Source organism: Platalea leucorodia (assembly GCF_965183815.1).
Source record: "Platalea leucorodia genome assembly, chromosome: 11".
In the NCBI taxonomy this organism is placed as follows: domain Eukaryota; kingdom Metazoa; phylum Chordata; class Aves; order Pelecaniformes; family Threskiornithidae; genus Platalea; species Platalea leucorodia.
The window spans coordinates 18,095,596-18,114,182 of NC_138833.1; the positions used below are offsets into that span (position 1 = coordinate 18,095,596).

At 44.2% G+C, this 18,587-nt stretch overlaps 1 protein-coding gene across 3 annotated transcripts in view; it reads right to left on the bottom strand.

Annotated features, from left to right (window-relative positions):
* Positions 1-1,511: 1,511 nt before the first annotated feature.
* RNF130 (ring finger protein 130) overlaps positions 1,512-18,587 on the bottom strand; it is a 54,830-nt gene continuing 37,754 nt past the window's right edge. Inside the window, exons 8-9 of one of the 3 annotated variants that reach the window (XM_082324323.1) lie at positions 16,892-16,985; positions 13,811-13,976 (exon numbers count right to left, since the gene is read on the bottom strand). In XM_082324323.1, the coding sequence (XP_082180449.1) occupies positions 13,961-13,976; positions 16,892-16,985 (110 nt within the window). In that variant the 3' untranslated portion in view covers positions 13,811-13,960. Of the gene's footprint in view, positions 8,313-13,810; positions 13,977-16,891; positions 16,986-17,010; positions 17,157-18,587 lie in introns of those variants that run through there. The other 2 variants (XM_082324324.1, XM_082324325.1) reach the window with 2 other exon arrangements.

Sequence of the window (18,587 nt, forward strand, 5' to 3'; positions counted from 1 at the left end):
GGGAGCGAGGGCCGCGGCTCCGCAGAGGCGAGGTCGCCGGTTCGAGCCCCGCTCCCCGGAGAGCGGCCGGTGCCACCTCCCTGTGCCGTGGGCAGCTGGGGTTCACCTCCGCGCTCTGCAGAGCCGGTCCCCTCCTCTGCCCCTCGGTGGCTGGGCTGCTGCAGAAGGCATTCGCTAGGCCTTCAGCCTCCACTGAAAAGACCTTTGTCAGGGCGGCTCAAATTTGACGAGAGCAATGCGCTTATGCAGTAAAAAATCAGGCAGATGAGAAATCTTCCTGTGCAAACCCGTGGGACCCATTGAAGCTGCCATTAACTAAGGCAGACTATTTAAATGCTCCCTCCCATTGTACGCGCCGGAATTTATTGGCAGGGAGCTCCCAGTGCAGCTTTGCAGGGGGCTACAGCCTCCTCTCCAAACTGCTGCCCCCGCTGCTGCCCTCACCTGCGGCCCCCGGCACGGCGGGGACAGGTCCAGCTCTCCCGCCGGGCTGGCAGTGCTTTCGCCTCCCCTTTGGGGAGACGGGAATTCATTCACCCTTTTCGCTGCGAAGCACGTGCGCTGCCAGGTACCAGCAGCGTCGTAGCGGGGTGCCCAGCATCCCCCTCCTGGCAGCCAGCTTCATTTTGGTTCTCCTTTTGCAGCTCTGGAGCCCACGCGGGGCTTGTGATCAAGACCAAGGAGGTCTTTGCAGCAAAGAGGAGAGCGGGAGACGCGGTTCCTTCTCATCTCTTGGCTGCAGAGCAGCTTCCCAGTAATTTAGTGAACCACTATTCTTGTTTTAATAACCATTAGGGAGTCTCCCTGCAAACTCTGAGTGCTACAACAGCAGAAAACGCGCACATCTACTGTCTCTGTTCTTACTGGCCAGCTCCCAGGAAGGCGGGAATGCCGTGTTTTCTTTAGGCTCTAAATCCTTTAACCCTGGGATGATCTATCTTCTGTGTAAGTGCAGTGCTCTAATCCGGGTTGGAGCCTTTGTACACTACTGTAATATAAATATTTATTAGCTGGCTGAGCTTTCAAGGCTCTGCCTTCATCCCGACGGCATGGCTCTGTTTGGGAGCAGCATGGTGGTTTCTGAAGGCTGGATGTGCTGCGGGAAGGGTTCGAGCACTGGGGCAAGATGCTGAAGGATCCTTCGCTGTGTGACTGTCTCTGTTCCTGCTCACTATGTGCCATCTTTCGGTGGCAAACGCTGTGGGAATGTGGATTAGTGTCTCCTGTATATTCATAAACCTCTTTCAACCATGCAGCCTGAGGTTTCTAGGCACTAGTATAGCAAAATAAAACAACATTTTCTGGAGAGTGGGAAAAATCATCTCTGCAAATGGATCTTTTGACAATGTTGTTCCACACTGTCCTATAAGATATGTATGTAAGAGATACTGGAGGGACTGGAGTCACTGGGCGATGCTCTCATCCTCCTGCGTTTTGAGAGACACCAAGCTCACAGACTCCATATTTTTAAATTGCTTTTTATTGAAATGTAGTACATTAGCAAACCCTAACTAATCAGTATACACTATTAACATATTGGCATATACCACGTAACTACGATACAGTGTTATACTTACATCAAAACATGTCAAGAAGTTCTGCTGCTGTCAAGCTACAGTTTCACAAGGGCTGGAAAGATCTGATTGTCGGGAGGGCACCGCACCGCCCGCCGCACCTGCGTCCCCGCAGCGTCCCCGTCGCTCGGCCAGACCCCTGGTAGCTGCTGGCGTTTTTAGGTTACGTGGTCACACCGGTGTGGTCCGCCTTGCAGCAAGCCAGTTGAAACAGGCTTTTCATTTTACACGCACACAAATTGGGGTTTTTTTTTTGTTGTTGTTTGCTGCAGTCTCCCAAACCCAAGGGCTGGGGTGTCCCCTCTCCACTGGGATAAAATGATCCTGTTTCGGTGGATTCTGTGCATAGTTAGCCATGGCCTCGAGCAGGTGATCCCGAATAGGCACGATCGTACAGAGAAGCTTTTAGTATTATTTAACATCTACTTGCAAACCACAGCAGGGCTGACTGGATAAGCAGAAGAGCGATGCTATCACTCAGTTTGCTCAGAAAGATTATTCCCCTTTATAGGACTAGTGCGACAGATCTTAGCAGCGCCGAGAGTTAAGTCTGGACATACGGGGTGGAAAAAGTCTACCTGCTGATGTGGTGGCAACCGAGAAGGCTTCTTTTTCATGTAGTACCTTCCCGTGCAAACACAAAGCGAGCCCAGTCAGGCTGGGACACTGGCTGCCGTGCAGGGACCGCACGAATCTGCAACCAGGAGCTTTGCTTTAACGGCCCCAAATGCCTTATTAAACTTTCCTGGCTTGAGAGCAGCAAAGAGCATCAACTTTATTTTCAAGCCCAGACTCTCCTGTGCTGGAGCATGGGAGGGCTGCTGAGCTGTTTTCTGTGAGATCCCCATAGCACAGCCCAGGTACACGCAAAGGCTGCGGGCAGATACAGCCTTTACTGCCTGAGACAGCCAGAGGGTGTTACAGACACGGGCACGGTAGATCGAGAGCAAATCTAGCGATCCGATGCTGTTACCACAACCCAGCAGAGCTGCTCTGTTGGGAATTAACGGCTCTTGTCCCTCTGAGGGGTTCGGGCAGCTGAAGACCAAGTCAGAGCCAAGCAAAGGCAAGCCTCGGAGCACGTGGGAAGCAGCAAAAAAAAGGCAAACGATGCAGCAAACACACAGAGCTGAGCTCAGGGCAAAGATTAAAAGCTTCTTGCTCCTGAGGGGCTCAGCTGCAGCGAGCTGCAGGTTGATGCAAGCGGAGAAGGGAATAGCCCGTGCCCCGCGGGAGCAAGGGAGCTTCCACGCGCGCGTTCAGCACCTTAGTGGATTTTTGGGCTGCAAAACCCCAGTCCCAGCTGTATGACGCTAGCTCATGTTATACCTCAGCCTTGCAATGAAATCACTCTAAATAACTTCAACTTTCAACAAAACCCTGTGTACTTCTTACTTTGCAGGGATAGTAATACTTAATTATTAACTCTTTAAGGAAGGGACTGTTTTTTGGGCAACACCTTATACCACAGGGCCCCCACACCCAGAGACCCTGGACATTATCTCCATAAAAAGAATAAACATTCAGACGTTATTGCACAACCTACGCATCCACCTCTGCTCACCTGGGCATCTCCATGAGGCCAGCGGGCTGAGGAGCGAAAGGATTGCTCCAGGCAGGGATCCACAGAATGAGCATCCCACAACAACAGCCCACCTCCCAAACAGCCTGCTTTGGCCGAGAACAACCCACCAGGAACCTCCGTGCTCCCACGGACCGTGACGCCGGTTTGGAGCCATGAATCCCCTTTGAGGGGCTGGCCGGCATGGTGACAGCACGGCAACGGGGAAGATGCGGGGGGCCGGGCAGGCGGCAGTGCCTGCGCAACGGGGACCTTCACCCGGCTCTCGGGAGGAGAAGCAAACTGGTAGTAATCGATGGGGTGGAAGGGCAGGGATTAACTGGGGAGAATTAAGAGTGTTTGGGAACCTTACAGGCTTTTAAAAAGAGTAGGTGAATGATAGGATCAAACAACTGACATAGATGAAAAGGTGTCGATTAGTGCTGCTTTGCAAAGGCTCATGCGTCTTTCACCCCCCCCCAAAGCACTTCACAAGCTCCAGGTGAACCTGACGGGCCCCTGCGAGGTCAGGGTTTTGGCCAACTGGTCAGGACGTCACCGATCAGGGGTTATGCAGCACCGCGGCCCTGCGCCGGGAGCAAAATCCAGTCCAGAGCCCCGCTCTTGTCACTGCATCCCATGAGGAAGGGGTGGGGGGGTACCACCTTTTCTCTTGATTATTTCAAAGACATTGGAAACAAAGTAGAAATAAGCACCAACCTGCAGAAGTACAGTCTACCTTTCTCCTGATTTCCCCCAATCTGGTTAATTGGAACATCTTTCCCTCTCTTAGCCCCTCTCCTACTCAGCGGTTTCCACCCAGCGTGCCGGAGCACAGGCTGCCCTTTTGGCAGTACCCTGCAGCGCAGCAAGTCTAGCAAGGAAGGGAAGAAAGTGAAGATATCGTTAAATATAACAACACATATGCAAGCTGTCACAGCACATCACGCACGGCTCAGGTTGGAGAATTAGGTCACATATGGATGTGAAACACGGGGTGAAAAAGGAGCAAAAGCTTCACCTGTGAAGTTCAAGGTGTTTCCTGGGGTCCCTGCCCTGAGCCCTCCTGCCCTTCTCTCCCCACCCCGCAGGGCCGGCAGCAGCCCTGCGGCTCTCGTGTTTGCCCCGCTGCGCCTTGGCGTGCGCGGCACCGTGCTACTTTGTTGTAAAAAACAGACGACTATTAGCTAAGCAAAAAAATACATATTTTTAACAATTAAGTCAACTCACTCCCCAGTAATCAGGCTGCAGAGCTGCCTGAACTTCAGCTCAACCCTGGTGCCTTCATCCTTCAGCTCACGACCTATGACTGTGGCACTATCTCAAACCTAAATTGGGAGAAATGAGCCCTGGAGCCTCAGCGTGACCCCCGCCTCCTGCAGACCTCCCTCTGCTTTTCAGTAGCTGGTAAAGCCCCTGGCTCTCCCAAGCCTTTGCACTCTTTTACATGAGCATGTTTAAAGAAAACAGATGATGTGTAAAAGTCTCATAATATAGTCCTAAACACATTTATTTAACTATTTTTGGTTTTTCTTTGGCTTATGTAGGATATCTGGCTACTCCTATAGCATCCTCAGGTGCCAAGGCAAGCATCCTAGAAGCAAGGGGAGAGTGCAAACAGGTACCAATACGTGAGCTCACTGGAGGGAGTAATTGTGAGTGGCGTTACGTAAATTTTAACATGCTTCAAATTTAATACCTAATGTTAGTATTATAGTTAAAAAGCACACTTACAATCTGTTTTTTTACTGGCAATTATCCTCTACGAACACAAGCAAACCTTGATTTTACAAATGTCTTATGGGAACATGCAAAACTTTCATAGAACGGGAGATCTGGGGTGGGGAAAGAGATGGTGGAGTACTACGGTTTAAATAGTTTAGAGAAACACTTGGAGATAAAAGCTTTTTTTATATGTAGAAGTCATAAAATTAATGTTTTCTGTTAAAAAGCACTTATTTTTAACCTCAAAAATGATTTTCCAAGTTACTGGCACTTACAGTTCTTGGTAGATTGCAGTATATTTTACTTCTATGAAATGACTCAACCATACACAGCACCACTGCAGCAGAACAAGAACAACGATGCTCATCAAGCTTTTTTTATATACTGATTAATATTAAAAGGAAAACCTCAAACTTACCAGCACAGCCCAGAAAAATCACCCATGTTGCTGTGCTGCCTCCTCCCCATCCTAAATATGACTAAGTAGAAGAACGCCTGCTACGGCACGTCCCAGCACGCAGGTAGGGATCAATTGTTTGAACTAGCTTTTAATTTTTCCAGTGTTGCAAGATTTTCCAAATCCAGGACGTCACTTATCATTGTCAGCTCCCTTATCCAAGATGCTGCAGCACGAATCCATTTTTATATCACTATGCCAGACACTGATCTCCACAATCAGAGGCAAACCTTCCCTCCCCACCATTGAAACCAAGATCTTAAGTTAGAAATAAGGAGATTTAACAAAACATAAATTACATTATTTATTATTTTGTCTTTGGGGGCCTTTGTACTTTCTAATGTTTCTTTTAATTTCCATTCGTTTTCAAGCTTTTCTGTATACTCTGGTACATAGCTGGTGCAAACGGTCTCAGCTGGAGCTGAGAAACCGTCAGTTTTGTTTTCGTGCAGAAACCGTACTCCAGTGACGTTCCCGGTGGCCTTGGGGCAAATCCCTGCGTCGGGCTGAGGCCGTCCCTACAAGGAGGATTTGCTCGGAGCACCCGCGCTCCGCGCAGTGCTACGATGGGCTCTCCTACCCAAAACCCCGCTGGCGGGGCGCTGCACCGAGCTCGCGCTTTCGCCGTGGTGCCGGCGGCCAGGGCTCGCAGCACAGGGTGCCGCCTGCTTGTTGGAGACACCCAGACGTTTTTGTATTTAACCACGAACACCCAGGTGTTTGTCGCTTGATTGTAACCTGACTGCCCACCACGGATAAAAACAAGCCCTATAACATCCGTGAGAGATGGTGATTTTTCTCTCGGGTGTTTGTTTTCGGAAGTCCCCCGCTCTCACGTGTCTGCCTGCTGGGATCTGGCAGATGTAATTACGAAAACCGGGGTTGCTCAATCAGCCCTTCTGCCACCGCCGAGCCTCGTACGGGCCTGAGCGGGGTTTGGGAGCTCTGCCCGGGCTCGCCGGCGCTGTCGGGAGCTGCCCTCCCTTGCACATCCGCAAGGAGAGGAAGGACGCTGACCACGACCCGCTGCCGCTCAAGCCACCGGCTGGCATTTTCTGCAACCTTTACTTCTGCTTTGCAGGAGAAAGTGGGTGTTAAAATTGTGCTCTTAAAAAGTTTGGGGTTTAAGTGTATTTCTAGAGTGAGCTGAATGACAATAAAAGTGCATTTGGTAAATATAAATGTGGGTCTAATGAGAAAAACCTCCCTACACTTCACACCACCCACTCTTGAATTATCAGATTAAATAAAGCTGATGCACAGCAACAAAAGTCAAAGCATGCTCGCAAAGAGGATCATTTCCTCATTTTACAGAGCTGGGCTTTTCTTTTTCTCTTAAACATCCGTGTTAAAGACACAGCTGCACCACACTTCAGGTAAGGATATATGTCAAGCAGACTGCTATACAATTAAAAAACTTAATAAAGGAGGGGAAATTCCCCTGCTTGTAGCAAAAGCGGATGAAATTAAAGCGTGGCAGGGTATGTCTTACCTTTCTTTTTGGCTTAACTGATTTCTCAAGATGCCTATACAGAGGGTGAAGCTTTGTTTCACATTACAAGGACAAAAATGTGTTTCTACACCTACAGTAACTTGGACTGCAATGGAGAAAAATCCGAACATTCATTAAACAGCTATGCATTGTCCAGTAGGAAAAGGTGGAGCAGAAGCACTCGCTCCTCCATGTCCGCTCATTTGAGGAACGCCGTGGATGACTTCAGTCCAGAGGTTCCTCTCTCGCTCTCCATTTCTGCGTTACTCTTTCAGAAGCTTGCAAACAATATTCATTTCTCCACCACTTTTGTCACACGCCGGTAAAAATTGATTTTTCCTGCAGAGTGTCAAAGCGGTTGCTGCTTTCCTTTCTTCTTCTGCTTTCTGCATTCCCGTTATTGATGTCAGTGGGAAAGGGCATGGCTTAGAGAATGTGTTTGTTATTTAACTGTTGCAGATCTCAACAGGAGAACGGGATGAGAAGCTTACCTCTTTTCTTCTCGGTGTAATGCCAACATGCTGGCTTTTAAAAAACCTTGGTGAAAAATTTGGTGGATTTTTTTAACCCCCCCCCCCAAAAAAAGTTAAGTGAGAAAGAAAGCTAATTAGATTCCTGCATATTTCAAAAAGTCTAATGGTTTTCAGGTAGATCAAGTGCTGGTTCTGTGAATGTCCTCTCTATAGAGAGACTCACTTGACTGGAGCACATGGAAAGACCAAAAGTATATTCTGTGTAGGCCATTTTTCTCCTGCTTCGGCTGAATTGGAGAAAAAAAACAAGCATCAAGTTCCTTGAAATCTTTCTGCAAATGCAGGTCTTCTCTGCAGCTTTAACGTCAGACTGGCTTGCCATTGTCCGGGGTTACGTGGGTTGTAGGAAACTCAATGCACTTATAAAGGTCCCTTTCAGAAGGGGCTGTTTCACAGTAAGGTTATGGATTGACCAAGATATACGAGTGCTTTTACCAGTCACTGGCCATCTCCTCTGCAACCAATTCCCTTTCTGACATTGCCCAACCACCTGGACAATTAAAAAAATGGAAACAGCAGACGCCCGCGTAAGAGACGCATTTGCAGTACAACACAAACTCTTAGGACCACCGTAAAACCTCTTCTGCATCGCCGCGGCTGGACCGACACAGCTCCCCATGCTGTTACTCAGCAATTTCCATCAGACAATCTTGCTTGCGCGCAATTCTTTGTCAGCTCAAAGACGCCACCCTCAGAAACCACCACAGCTGGTCTTCGTCTTTCCAATCGAGAAGGCGGGTTCGTGTTCTGGAAAAAGCAGCTCTTCTTCAGACAAAGGAGATCCATGGAAAGAGTACACAACAATAGGAATGAGAAATGAAAAAAACAGAAAAAGGGCCAGGAAGGAGCATGGATTCCTTTCAGGTTTTGTTCTCGTCATACATGTCCAAGGCAGGCTCGATGGTTGAGAACTCGCTCTCGTAGACCAGGCTTCGAGGGGACAGGGAGTTACGATGAAAGAAGTGACTGCCTACAAGAGGTAGAACAAAACCTCGTTAGGAACACACGCGAACAACATAACAACTGAGTAAAGCATCCTCGTACACGGGTGCCGACCGCAAACACAGTACGCACGGGAAAAACAGCCACCCTTTAAGGCAAACCAGGAACAGCCGTATGAAACGGTTCACCCGCCAGTTCAAAGCAACTGCTTTCCACATGCGTGAACAATCCCACCTCAAATGGTTCTTTCATATAAAACAGGTCAAGTCTGAGCAAGGCTGGGGCAGGCCGGAGTTTCGCACTCGGTGCTCGCTGTTGATTTACAGCCTTGTAAAGCAGGCACGTGCTTCCTCGAGAAACCCAGAAACCTTTGGTAGGCGCCCAGTTCCCTCTGCCGCGCACCAGCACAAAGCGCTGACACGCCGGGTCGAAAGGAATGAGCAGGCTGAGCGAGGAGGTCACCAAGGATCATCCGACCGATGCTGCGGAAAGCCTGACCTCCTCCAGAGCTCAGCAACCTCCATCCACACAGAGCCACCTTCCAGAAATACACACCCGTATATTTCCTTACACAGAACCAAAGGAGACCCAGCCCTCTTCTCCAACACTGGTGACACCCAAAACAAGCACCAAGTGGCTGTTGATAGAGCGGGGAATGGAAATTCATTTTTTTCCTTGGTGGCCTGGCGTTCCCGTGGCTCTCCAAACCCACAGATGTGTTTTGCAAGGAGCCCAGCCCTACTGCCGTACAAACGGTTCTCTCCAAAAGCATCTATCAGATCAGGCCCTTAGCCAAAACGTTTCATTACTCAGTTTCTTGATCCCAGGGGGGATTAGCTAGGAGCAAGGCTGCTTAGATTACAATACGCCAGGCAGCCACATGAGCCAAACTGGAGGCAACTGAAAAGCTTCCAAGTTCATCAAGAAGACGCTCAGCAAACCAAGGAGCCTCCAGTTTCAGGCATCAGTGGAGCAAGATGCTTCGGGGATTGCAGTTTTAGCCCTGGCAGAATTTAGGTGCTTAAATCCTCCTTTCTTTGCCAAATTTTGAGTCCAGCCTATGCCCTTCTGAAATAAAGAGCTTACAAAAGACACGAGGGAAGAATTCAGCTGCTACTGTCCAAAACACCTTTTCTCCTTCCCCACTCACCCAAAAGACAGAGACTCAGAAAAGAAAAAAAAAAAAGAAGTCCTTATTAGGATTAAAAAGAAAAACTGAAGTTATAACCAAACGCGTAGAATTGTTGAAAGAGCAAAAGTGAAGATGAATTTTGCACTTATCAAAGCAGAGGCCTCAGAACAGCACTGGCTGGAAGAGCCAGGGACACTGCAGACGGGCTCCATGCAAACTCATTTTGCAAGCTGTGACAGCAAGCTGCCATCCTGATTTGCAGCAAACTCCGGCCTGAGCTGCACAGCTGTTGTGTGCCCGGGTCAAATCCTTGATAAGAACAGCAGCAAACTGAAGCTGGGCAACATATCTGCTGCTCCTCCAAACCTCTCTTTTATCACCAAAAGGCAGTACACACGCTCGCTCCACCATTCACACTGAGAAGGGGAATTTCTCATAAGCAAATTAATTTATTTTTGATCTTGTAGTTAACTGAAATGAGTGAAATTAGCAGTTACATTGCATAGGGGTGAATTGCTCATTCTGCCAGGAGCATATATCCAGGTATTTGGAAGAAGTATACTGTGTTGGAATATACTTCCACAGAAGCAGTCGGTAGGGGATGATGAACACCCGCTTTCTACATCTGAACCCGCTCCCAAGTTTACAGGTTTCTAAACCTGGGCAATGCTTAAAATAAAATATAAAAATAATTAAAAAAGGTTGAGTTTTTGAGGGAATATAAACTTGGAACTATGACTTCCAGCTGATCATAGTCTGTCTTCAAACAAAAAAAATGAACCTACTTTGAAACTATACCAGATAAAACTGATTTCAAGATTCTTCTTGAAATGTGTTATGGGTCAGGATCATTTAATTTTTGATGACTGAGTCTCAGCCTGCAGTTGAAATAAGCCGTGGATATTGGATGTTTCATCTCCCTTTCCTCCGCCCGCTGAAACGTTACATACTGAACTGGCAATGCTGCAATGCAACAAAGGGGATTCTAAAAGCTCGGTGTTGCTTTTGTTTTTATTACACAAAAACCCAACACGGGATTAGGAAGCAGACAGCCCAGGCCGTCATTTCCTCCGTGTGCACCCAGACTTCCACACTGGCAGATTCAAGGGAGAGATTTAATCAACAGGCAGACAGGTCATCTGACAACAAATATTTTCAATTAATCTGGAAAAAGGCACTACACACTGTACATCCAACACCTCTAAAACTCTTTACTGTGATGTTTTCTTGCTTATTGGCAAAGGAAATTTAAGCCACCCACTGCCAGGGAGGCTGCATGTTTCCATACAGATACAAATCTCTTGGCTTTCACAGCACTTTCGGGACACATCATTCATTCTTTTCCTACGTGTCTCTCTCCTCTACCGTTCAGCACAGCCCACCCACTGCTGAAAATCCAGCTGCTGCTCAGTGCTTTTCAACACTCCATCTTCAGGTGCTATTCTAATAACCAGGCTGGTGTCATTGCCCACAACTTGCGGCTAGAGAAACGGAGTCGGCAGGGCACAGTCACCCAGCGACGCTCATCTTCATGCAGAAAACGGCTAGTGTTTGTTTAAAAATGTGGCATCAGTCCAGTTGATAAATTTACTGTATAAATGTATTTTAAGGACAAGTAGCAACATCCACAGTTCCAAATTCATGAATCTGTTCTTCCTATTTGGCACTTACCAAGAAAGATCCAGATTTATCCCTTAGATATGGAAAACAAATGGGAAGCCTGCATTCGGTTTTAATACATGAAAATGAATCCTTCAGTGCTTTCTGCCACTATTCTTCATTATATACTTACAAAGAATTTTTCAGATAACTTGTATTGAGTCTGAAAATAAACATACCACCCTGGAATTATCTTTATACCTACCATAGGATGCTACAGAAGTGGGCACAACACCAAGGCCAAAAGTTCAAGAGACTGACGTAGCATTGCAGGTGCATCAGGAGTATCACCCGCTGTTCCCTTTCCATCTGGAAGTATTTTAATGCCCTCAGTCATTAATCAGGGCCACCTCCTGCCACAAGCTGCAGTCCCTCCACAGCTCCTCCAGCACGATGACTTCTGAATGTGCAAATCCCATCCGAGCACTCCCTGTCTCCGACAATCTGTTTTAGCCACCCTCTCGGTGAAGGAACAGCAGAGCAGGATGATTTCATAAAGCACCCTGCCCTCGAAGCCAGCTGCTCAGCAGGGCACTGCTGCTCCCTCTTGCACTCTGCCCTGCTGTGCCCCTCTGTCAGCCCCGTCCTGCCATCTTTGCAACATCTGGAAAGAGGGACCAGCTCTTCTCCTTTCCTCTCGCTCTTATGACTATGCATACGAGAGTAACGTTACTACTCATCTTTCATGTGTGGATATCTAAAAGCATGGCAGGCAACAAAAACTGTGGGAATTTCCTTCTTGGGTCTATCCAGAGTCAAAAAATTGAGTTTCTGGGATGGTGCAGAGCCCATCTTTGAATATATTTATTTCATTAGCAGGATAAACTTACATTACCAGCCTGACCTGTAATTAACCTAGCAGATACTGTCTGTATTTTTATTAACACTTTGTTGAGACAATTGTTAAAGGCTCAAAAGAAAGATTAAAGAAGATTGCCCTGGGTTATTTAAATCCTCTATGGAGGGAAACGCACTAGAAGCCCTGTCAACCATTTTGTTCCCAGTATCACTCAACTTCTCCTTCTGCTGCTGTTCTGTAGAAGAAACATGAACTGGGACTGTTTGCGGTGCCTTTTGCATCTGGGTCCCCACACTCTTCAGGCTGCCCCTGCGCATCCCTCCTGACAGCATTAAAAAGCACCGAAGGATTTTTGTTTCAGGAGACAAGCACAAACTTTTCAGTTTTACTACTGCTGTCGAGAGACGGGTGAAAAAAAAGTCACCCTTTTGTTTCATAGCCTGTACCCTAAATCATGCCCTAACCACATTCCTCCGTTTTTGGCAACAACGCTCAGTTGACAAACGCTGTATTTTACGCAGAGACAGTCCTCAGACACAGTACGTTTGAGGTTTTTTTTCTCTTCATGAGTAAGTCCAATGGGGTTTTCCAGTCTTTCAAGATGCACTTACTGCTCTATTGATTGTTTTCATGTTTCTTTCAAAATTTCACAAGGACATACCGAAAAATAATCCTATTAAATGTACTGAAGCTCTCACATACTTCATTTTTTATTATAAAAGCTGCCTTCTCAGCTGAAGCCTGCTGGACAGATAAGAATTAAGAAACTATTTTAATGTAGACTCTGGCTGTGTTCCTAAATTCTAAAAGTGCCTATACATAAAAACAAAATTAAATTAAACCCTCTATTTCCCAGTACATAAAAAAATTAAATCTTACAGTAAAATTGGTTCCTTCTATTCATTTAATTAAATTAGAAAACATTAAGTTTTAAATGTCTACATCTTGATACGAGAACAACAAAACCAACCAAACGCAGAATAGGTTTTAACTTCTATCAGTTATATTTTCCTTACCGATTTGTTACCTTCATCTACTCCTTTCATTAACTCAGGCATTAGCATCTGGCTGCGAATCAGATGCACATGTTTTAACTGACTGTTGTGAAATTACTCATATGCTGCTTGCATAAGTAAACTTGCATGAAACAGCCTGAGTGAGGACAACGATGAGAGATGTTTTCCCCCTGCCTCCTCACCGGTAAAAAAGGCATGGCAAGAAGGGACATGTTTGCATAGACTTTCTACATTACAATAAAGATCATTATCAATCTTTCACCATCTGAATTTGAACAAAAACTAGCCCTGTCACTAATATCAAAGAAGGCTTCACAGCTGTCAGTGGGGGAAAACGCTACCTTTTCACTTGGTATTAGGAAGGAAGAAGTGGTTTAAAGTAGCTTCACTTTTACCAGAAAGAAGGGTGGGGTGAAAGCAAAAGACAGAAAAAGGTTTATGATTTGTTTGTCGAGAAAACAGCGTTGCAAACCATGAGCAATGTCTGACCTGAAGATAAAAATCATACCGCAATCCTCCCTGTGCGCCACAGGAGCGTTACAGGAGGAGAACTGGAGAAAATGTTCTTATTTCAAATGAATTCTCCTCTGGAGTCAAGGTAAGCCCGTTATGTACTAGAATACTTGGCCCAGCTTTTTTCCTTAACAGGTTGGTATAGAGCGATTGCTCCTAATACTCGTTAGTCATTCCAGTGCTGGGTGGCATCGTAAGTACGACACTGCGCGAGACTTCCACTTGTTAGCTTGTGTGTCCAAAATGCAAGGAGAAGAATACAGATCTGCAAAGATGAAGTCATTCAAAGGAAATAAAACACCTTATAAAATTTACAAAAGGCTGTCAGACTGAAGTACTAACACAGAAAGTCCAAGAAAAAGAAAATTCTCACAGAGTAAGATTTCATAATTAAAGTTTTTTTTATTTCTTTACTTTTTCCTTAATACAAAGCTTTGGCATCAGCAAATTTTATGAAAAAATAGAATGTACTAAGTAATTGCTTGTGCTGCATGATCGATAAATGATGCATAAAAATAGGTGTCTCTCTCCAAGGCAATGGGCCGGAAAGCGTTTCTTCAATACCATTCTGCTCTGTGGGGCAGAGAAAAAAAAAAATGGAACAAAATATTTTTATTAAAGTTAATACTGCCAATACTAAAAAAAAAAAAAAATCCTGTAAAAGTTAGTGAGAAATGACTAATTATACAAGGCCAGAGCATTAAAAGAGGTCTGTACTCCTTACATCATTCTTACAGGACCAGTAAAACAGAAAGGACAGTTTGAGCACTTCCAAAGTTTTGAGGAAACTCCATCTGCTACTGAAAACTTTCTTAAGTGGTGGTGTCTGACATCTGGGCTTTTTTGGACTTTAAAACACAGTTATACAGTAATTTCTGACCTTCCCTAAGAAGCAAAGCAAAATGTGCTTCTTTTGTTCCTTTAAATCACTACCGAAACCATTTAATAGTAATAGTGCATGAATATTACGAGACCAAGAAAAAGCAGCTGGTTCCTTATTTTCTTATCACTTAGACAATGTTTACTTTTATCAGGAACTATTTAAAAATGCATATGTGTGTGCGTATATATACATATGCACAAACATATATATGCACAGTTACATATGTATACACACACAACTCCAGAACTATTGCTCTCCATAAATATGTTTAAGTTGCAGGAAGAACATAGAAAATAAAAGGATCAGGACACGTTTTTAGGTGAGTTTTAATCCAGAATATTTGGCACTTTTACTTCCATCAGCATATTACATGGCCTCATTCTTGCTGCTGTTGTTTTCTGATAAGAAAAAAACCCTCAGCTTCCTCTTGAAACAGTACCATAACAAATGTATGGTATGCCAGCATTGCTTTTTATATGGAGAACAGCATAAAAAGCAGGTATGCTGTTATGACATTTAATGGAAACTGCAGTGAGAGGGACCTGCCGTATATTTGGCATGATATTCAGCACAGGAAATGCTCTCTCTGGCACTGGGGAATGTAAGTGTCAATGAAACAATAAATCTAAGCATTAGTGTCATACACACACATTTTAAACTGTCTAAAATGAGTAGTCGAACCTAGCAGCACTTGTGGAGGCTGCTTAGATCCCAAAGGATTCAGCTGAAAAGCTGTTGAGGTTAAAGGCTACAGCTAGGTACCTCAGTTACCTAAATAAGTGATTTTTGACAGCTCTGGTTTCTGTGGTTGCTAGTTTTCTTAAGTCTGCCTCAAATCATACACGTGTATATGCTTGCATTTTCATTCCCGTCACTGGGGAAAGCAGCTCTCCTTACATCAGCACGCCCTTTGTTTGTGCTAAGGGAACATCACTGTGAAAACACCTCGCTGGAGGCCCTATCTCCCTGCCAATGTGAAGCACCTTGCCCTTTCAGTAAACATAGACCCAGAGCCGACTGAGCAAAAGACAACAAAGAGTTGCAAGGCAAGGCAGAAATGCAACTGCTATCAGTGCCCACATCTGGATGATACTACATGGGCTACAGTTCCTTCCTCTTCTTCCTAACGATGTGGAAATGCCCAGAAATCCAGACATTCCTGTTTCACAACTCATCTTGCTCCATGCTTTCCCAAGCTATTTTTCAGTGCAGATTAACTCTGTTCAGCTACAGCTATGCTGCCAAGTTGCTGATTGATAGTTGCAATGTCAAGATTTTGACAAATGGAAAAAAAAAATAATCAGGAGACTTGATAGGGCTATTGGAAGTTCTAAAACTTTTCTTCATTAAGCCCTTTTGGAATTAGCATCTGAAAAGAGGAGGAAGGGGAGATTTGCAAATTAGTGGTAATCAAAGGTCCATGATGACCAAAACCTCTAGGAACTTATTACAGCACCTCCTGAAGAAGATTAGCTTGAGACAGTCTAAAATTTTACACTACAGATTATTAGACATGTTCCCATCTTATTGAGGACAGCTTATACTTTCCAGACAGCAATAAGAGTAAAAAAAGCACTTTTGTCTCAAAAAAAAAATCATGCTTATAAAGCTGCATTTCCAGGCTGCACAGGAGACTGCCTTTGAATCTCACCCCACTTTTGGTAAGAGATCAACACATTAATGGAAACTCAGCTGCATCAAGATGTTCAGAGACAAAAGAAAGATGTTGACATTTTTCCTCCCCAAATAAATAAATTATGATTAAATATATATCATGAGCCCAGATGTTCTGTACATCTAAATGAAAATAGCTAGATGTACCTAGTTAATATATCTGCAGAACAGATTTATACTTGCCCACACACAGAACTACAGAAAAAGATTGAAAGTCACATGTTAAGAGTCATTTCTCGTCCAGCCTGTCTGAAGGAAGGCATTGGGGGTGTCTATAAAAATTAAGAAAGCGTGAATGTCTTTAAGCACTAATTTGACTGCAATTTTTAAGCATAGTAAAATGAGGGGTCGGAAGACTGGTCTGCTCTCTTCACCTGAGAGAAGAAACAGTAGTGTGTTCATTGCTTTCATCTCTCCCTCTCCTAAGAGCAAAAAGGTAGTTTGCTATTTAAATACCTTTTTTCATAGCTGAAAGTATGCCAACTAGGAATATAGATTTTTTTTTTTTTCTTTTTAATAAGAAATTTGACTATGAAATTGAGGTGAAAACTGTAAAAGGTAACTGATGGTAGTACTTTTTGGCTCTGCCAGATGAATTTTGAGCATGGGAATTTCATGGCGGAAATCTAATGTTTGCCTAGACTATTTATCAAAAACTGAATAGAAATATTCTCTCTTTTCCCCATTCCATGTGTCCATTTAGCACGGAGATTTCCTCGGACAATCCAGCTAAATATAAATTAAGAGGGTCTTTAGATGTTACCCTGGAATCTACTGTTAACAGAGCCTTACATTTGAGAAAAGCAGAAAAGGCATTTGATTCTTTGAAAACTGCATTTTTACTGTTCTCTATTCTCTTATATTTGTTCCCAATGTTGTCCACGACACACCCCCACCAGAAACATAAAGAAACATCTGAATATTTACTTACTCATTAGCATTCAAGCTAGCTGTGGCTTTGATGATCATGTAGCAGAGTGTAAGGGCACTGAGGAGGCCAAAACTGGCAATAATAAACCATTCTTCTGTTGACAAAGGAAAGGGAGGAAATCACTCGTGGGAGAAGGCTTATGTCAAAGCGATGCCAATATTTCCCTCAAACACCACTGGCGGAAGGCAAGAGGCTTCTAAGCCATGACTGGCACCAGGAGGTGAAGCAGAAGGAGGTTAGCCACAGAGTTACTGACTGGAGAAGGCTAGCAAAGAAGAAGTGGAGAGAGGTGTGGAAAAAAAGCATGGCACAACAATATTTCCTGGCTGAGCCCCAGGGTTAGTGATAAAGGAAGATTACTTAACAATGTAAAGTGAAATGCAGGAACAAGGGAAGATGTAATGAAAACTCTGTCCGCCCCCAAGTCAGAAAACGTTGTCAGGGTTGATTTAGATTTGCTGAGATGCAGCTCTTGACATAAGCATACCCAGTATCCTTTCACACTTAATTTGTGTCTTCGCCCCCTCCCGCCTGAATAAATGCTATAGTGTTACTTTAAAAAAACAACCAAAAAATAGGATAGCTGGTTCAAGAGTAAAACATAACTAGAGTTTTCTATTTAATATAAAGGAATACAACATGGAAAAATAATTTCAACGTTAGTGTATACCTACAGACACATTAAAAAAAAAGGCAGTATAAAGAAAAAGTAGTATTAAAGAATGTTCACTATTCCAAGTTCTCCCTCCTCAAGATCAATCTGGCACATAGCAATAGATCGGAATACAAACACTTTTGTTGAATATGGCTTTTGGTTTAACTCTCATGCATCAATGAATGTATGTGTCATCCATAAAATCCAAACATTTGAACAGCCTTTTCTAAAGCTTTATTTTATAAACATTGTCAGAATGAACTGTTGCTGATTATTTCTTGTTTTACCCTGACATCCCATCTGTGCAAGAGCAGTACTACAGTTGGGAACAGACAGTAAAAATACTTTCTGTAAAACCAAGTAGTGAAAAGTTTCAGTTAAACTACCGAGTTTTCCCACCCTTGACAAGAAAAGCAGCACACCAACAGATTTGCTCTCTGTTCAATAGAGCTGAATACAAGATGAATCAGATGTCAAACGCTGCATGACAAAGTGACTTACTGGCTTTGTAAAGAATCTAGATTTTGTATGTAGATTTTTCCTTCTCAGATTAGGACATTCCTGGATACGGACTATGTGTTTCATAAGATGAGATTTTTTTAATGAGACATTTACTTTGCTACAGCATCTAAAGAAACACTCTAATGGACTGTATCAATTACAGATACATATATCAGTGGCAAATAGTGTCACTAAGTTCAAAATCTAGATCATAGATGCACATAAGCAAAACACAAGGAGAAAATTAGACTATTGTATTGCATAGATTCTATTTTTGCAATTCAGCCAGAAAAACAACCATTCATGCATCAAATTGAGACTGTACAGCATATGGAAAAATGATGCAATTCCACACATATTGTATTCATTATAGAGCTGTTATACATTAAAAACCCTAGGTAAAATCCAGTGAGTGGAAATTTCCCATGGTGTTCTTATGCATAAGAGCTTGCAAGCAGTGCAGGAACAGTTTTCTGATGTCACAAAACACTTGGACAATACTCAAATGTTGGTACCTCAAATACTTTTTTTAATTCACAA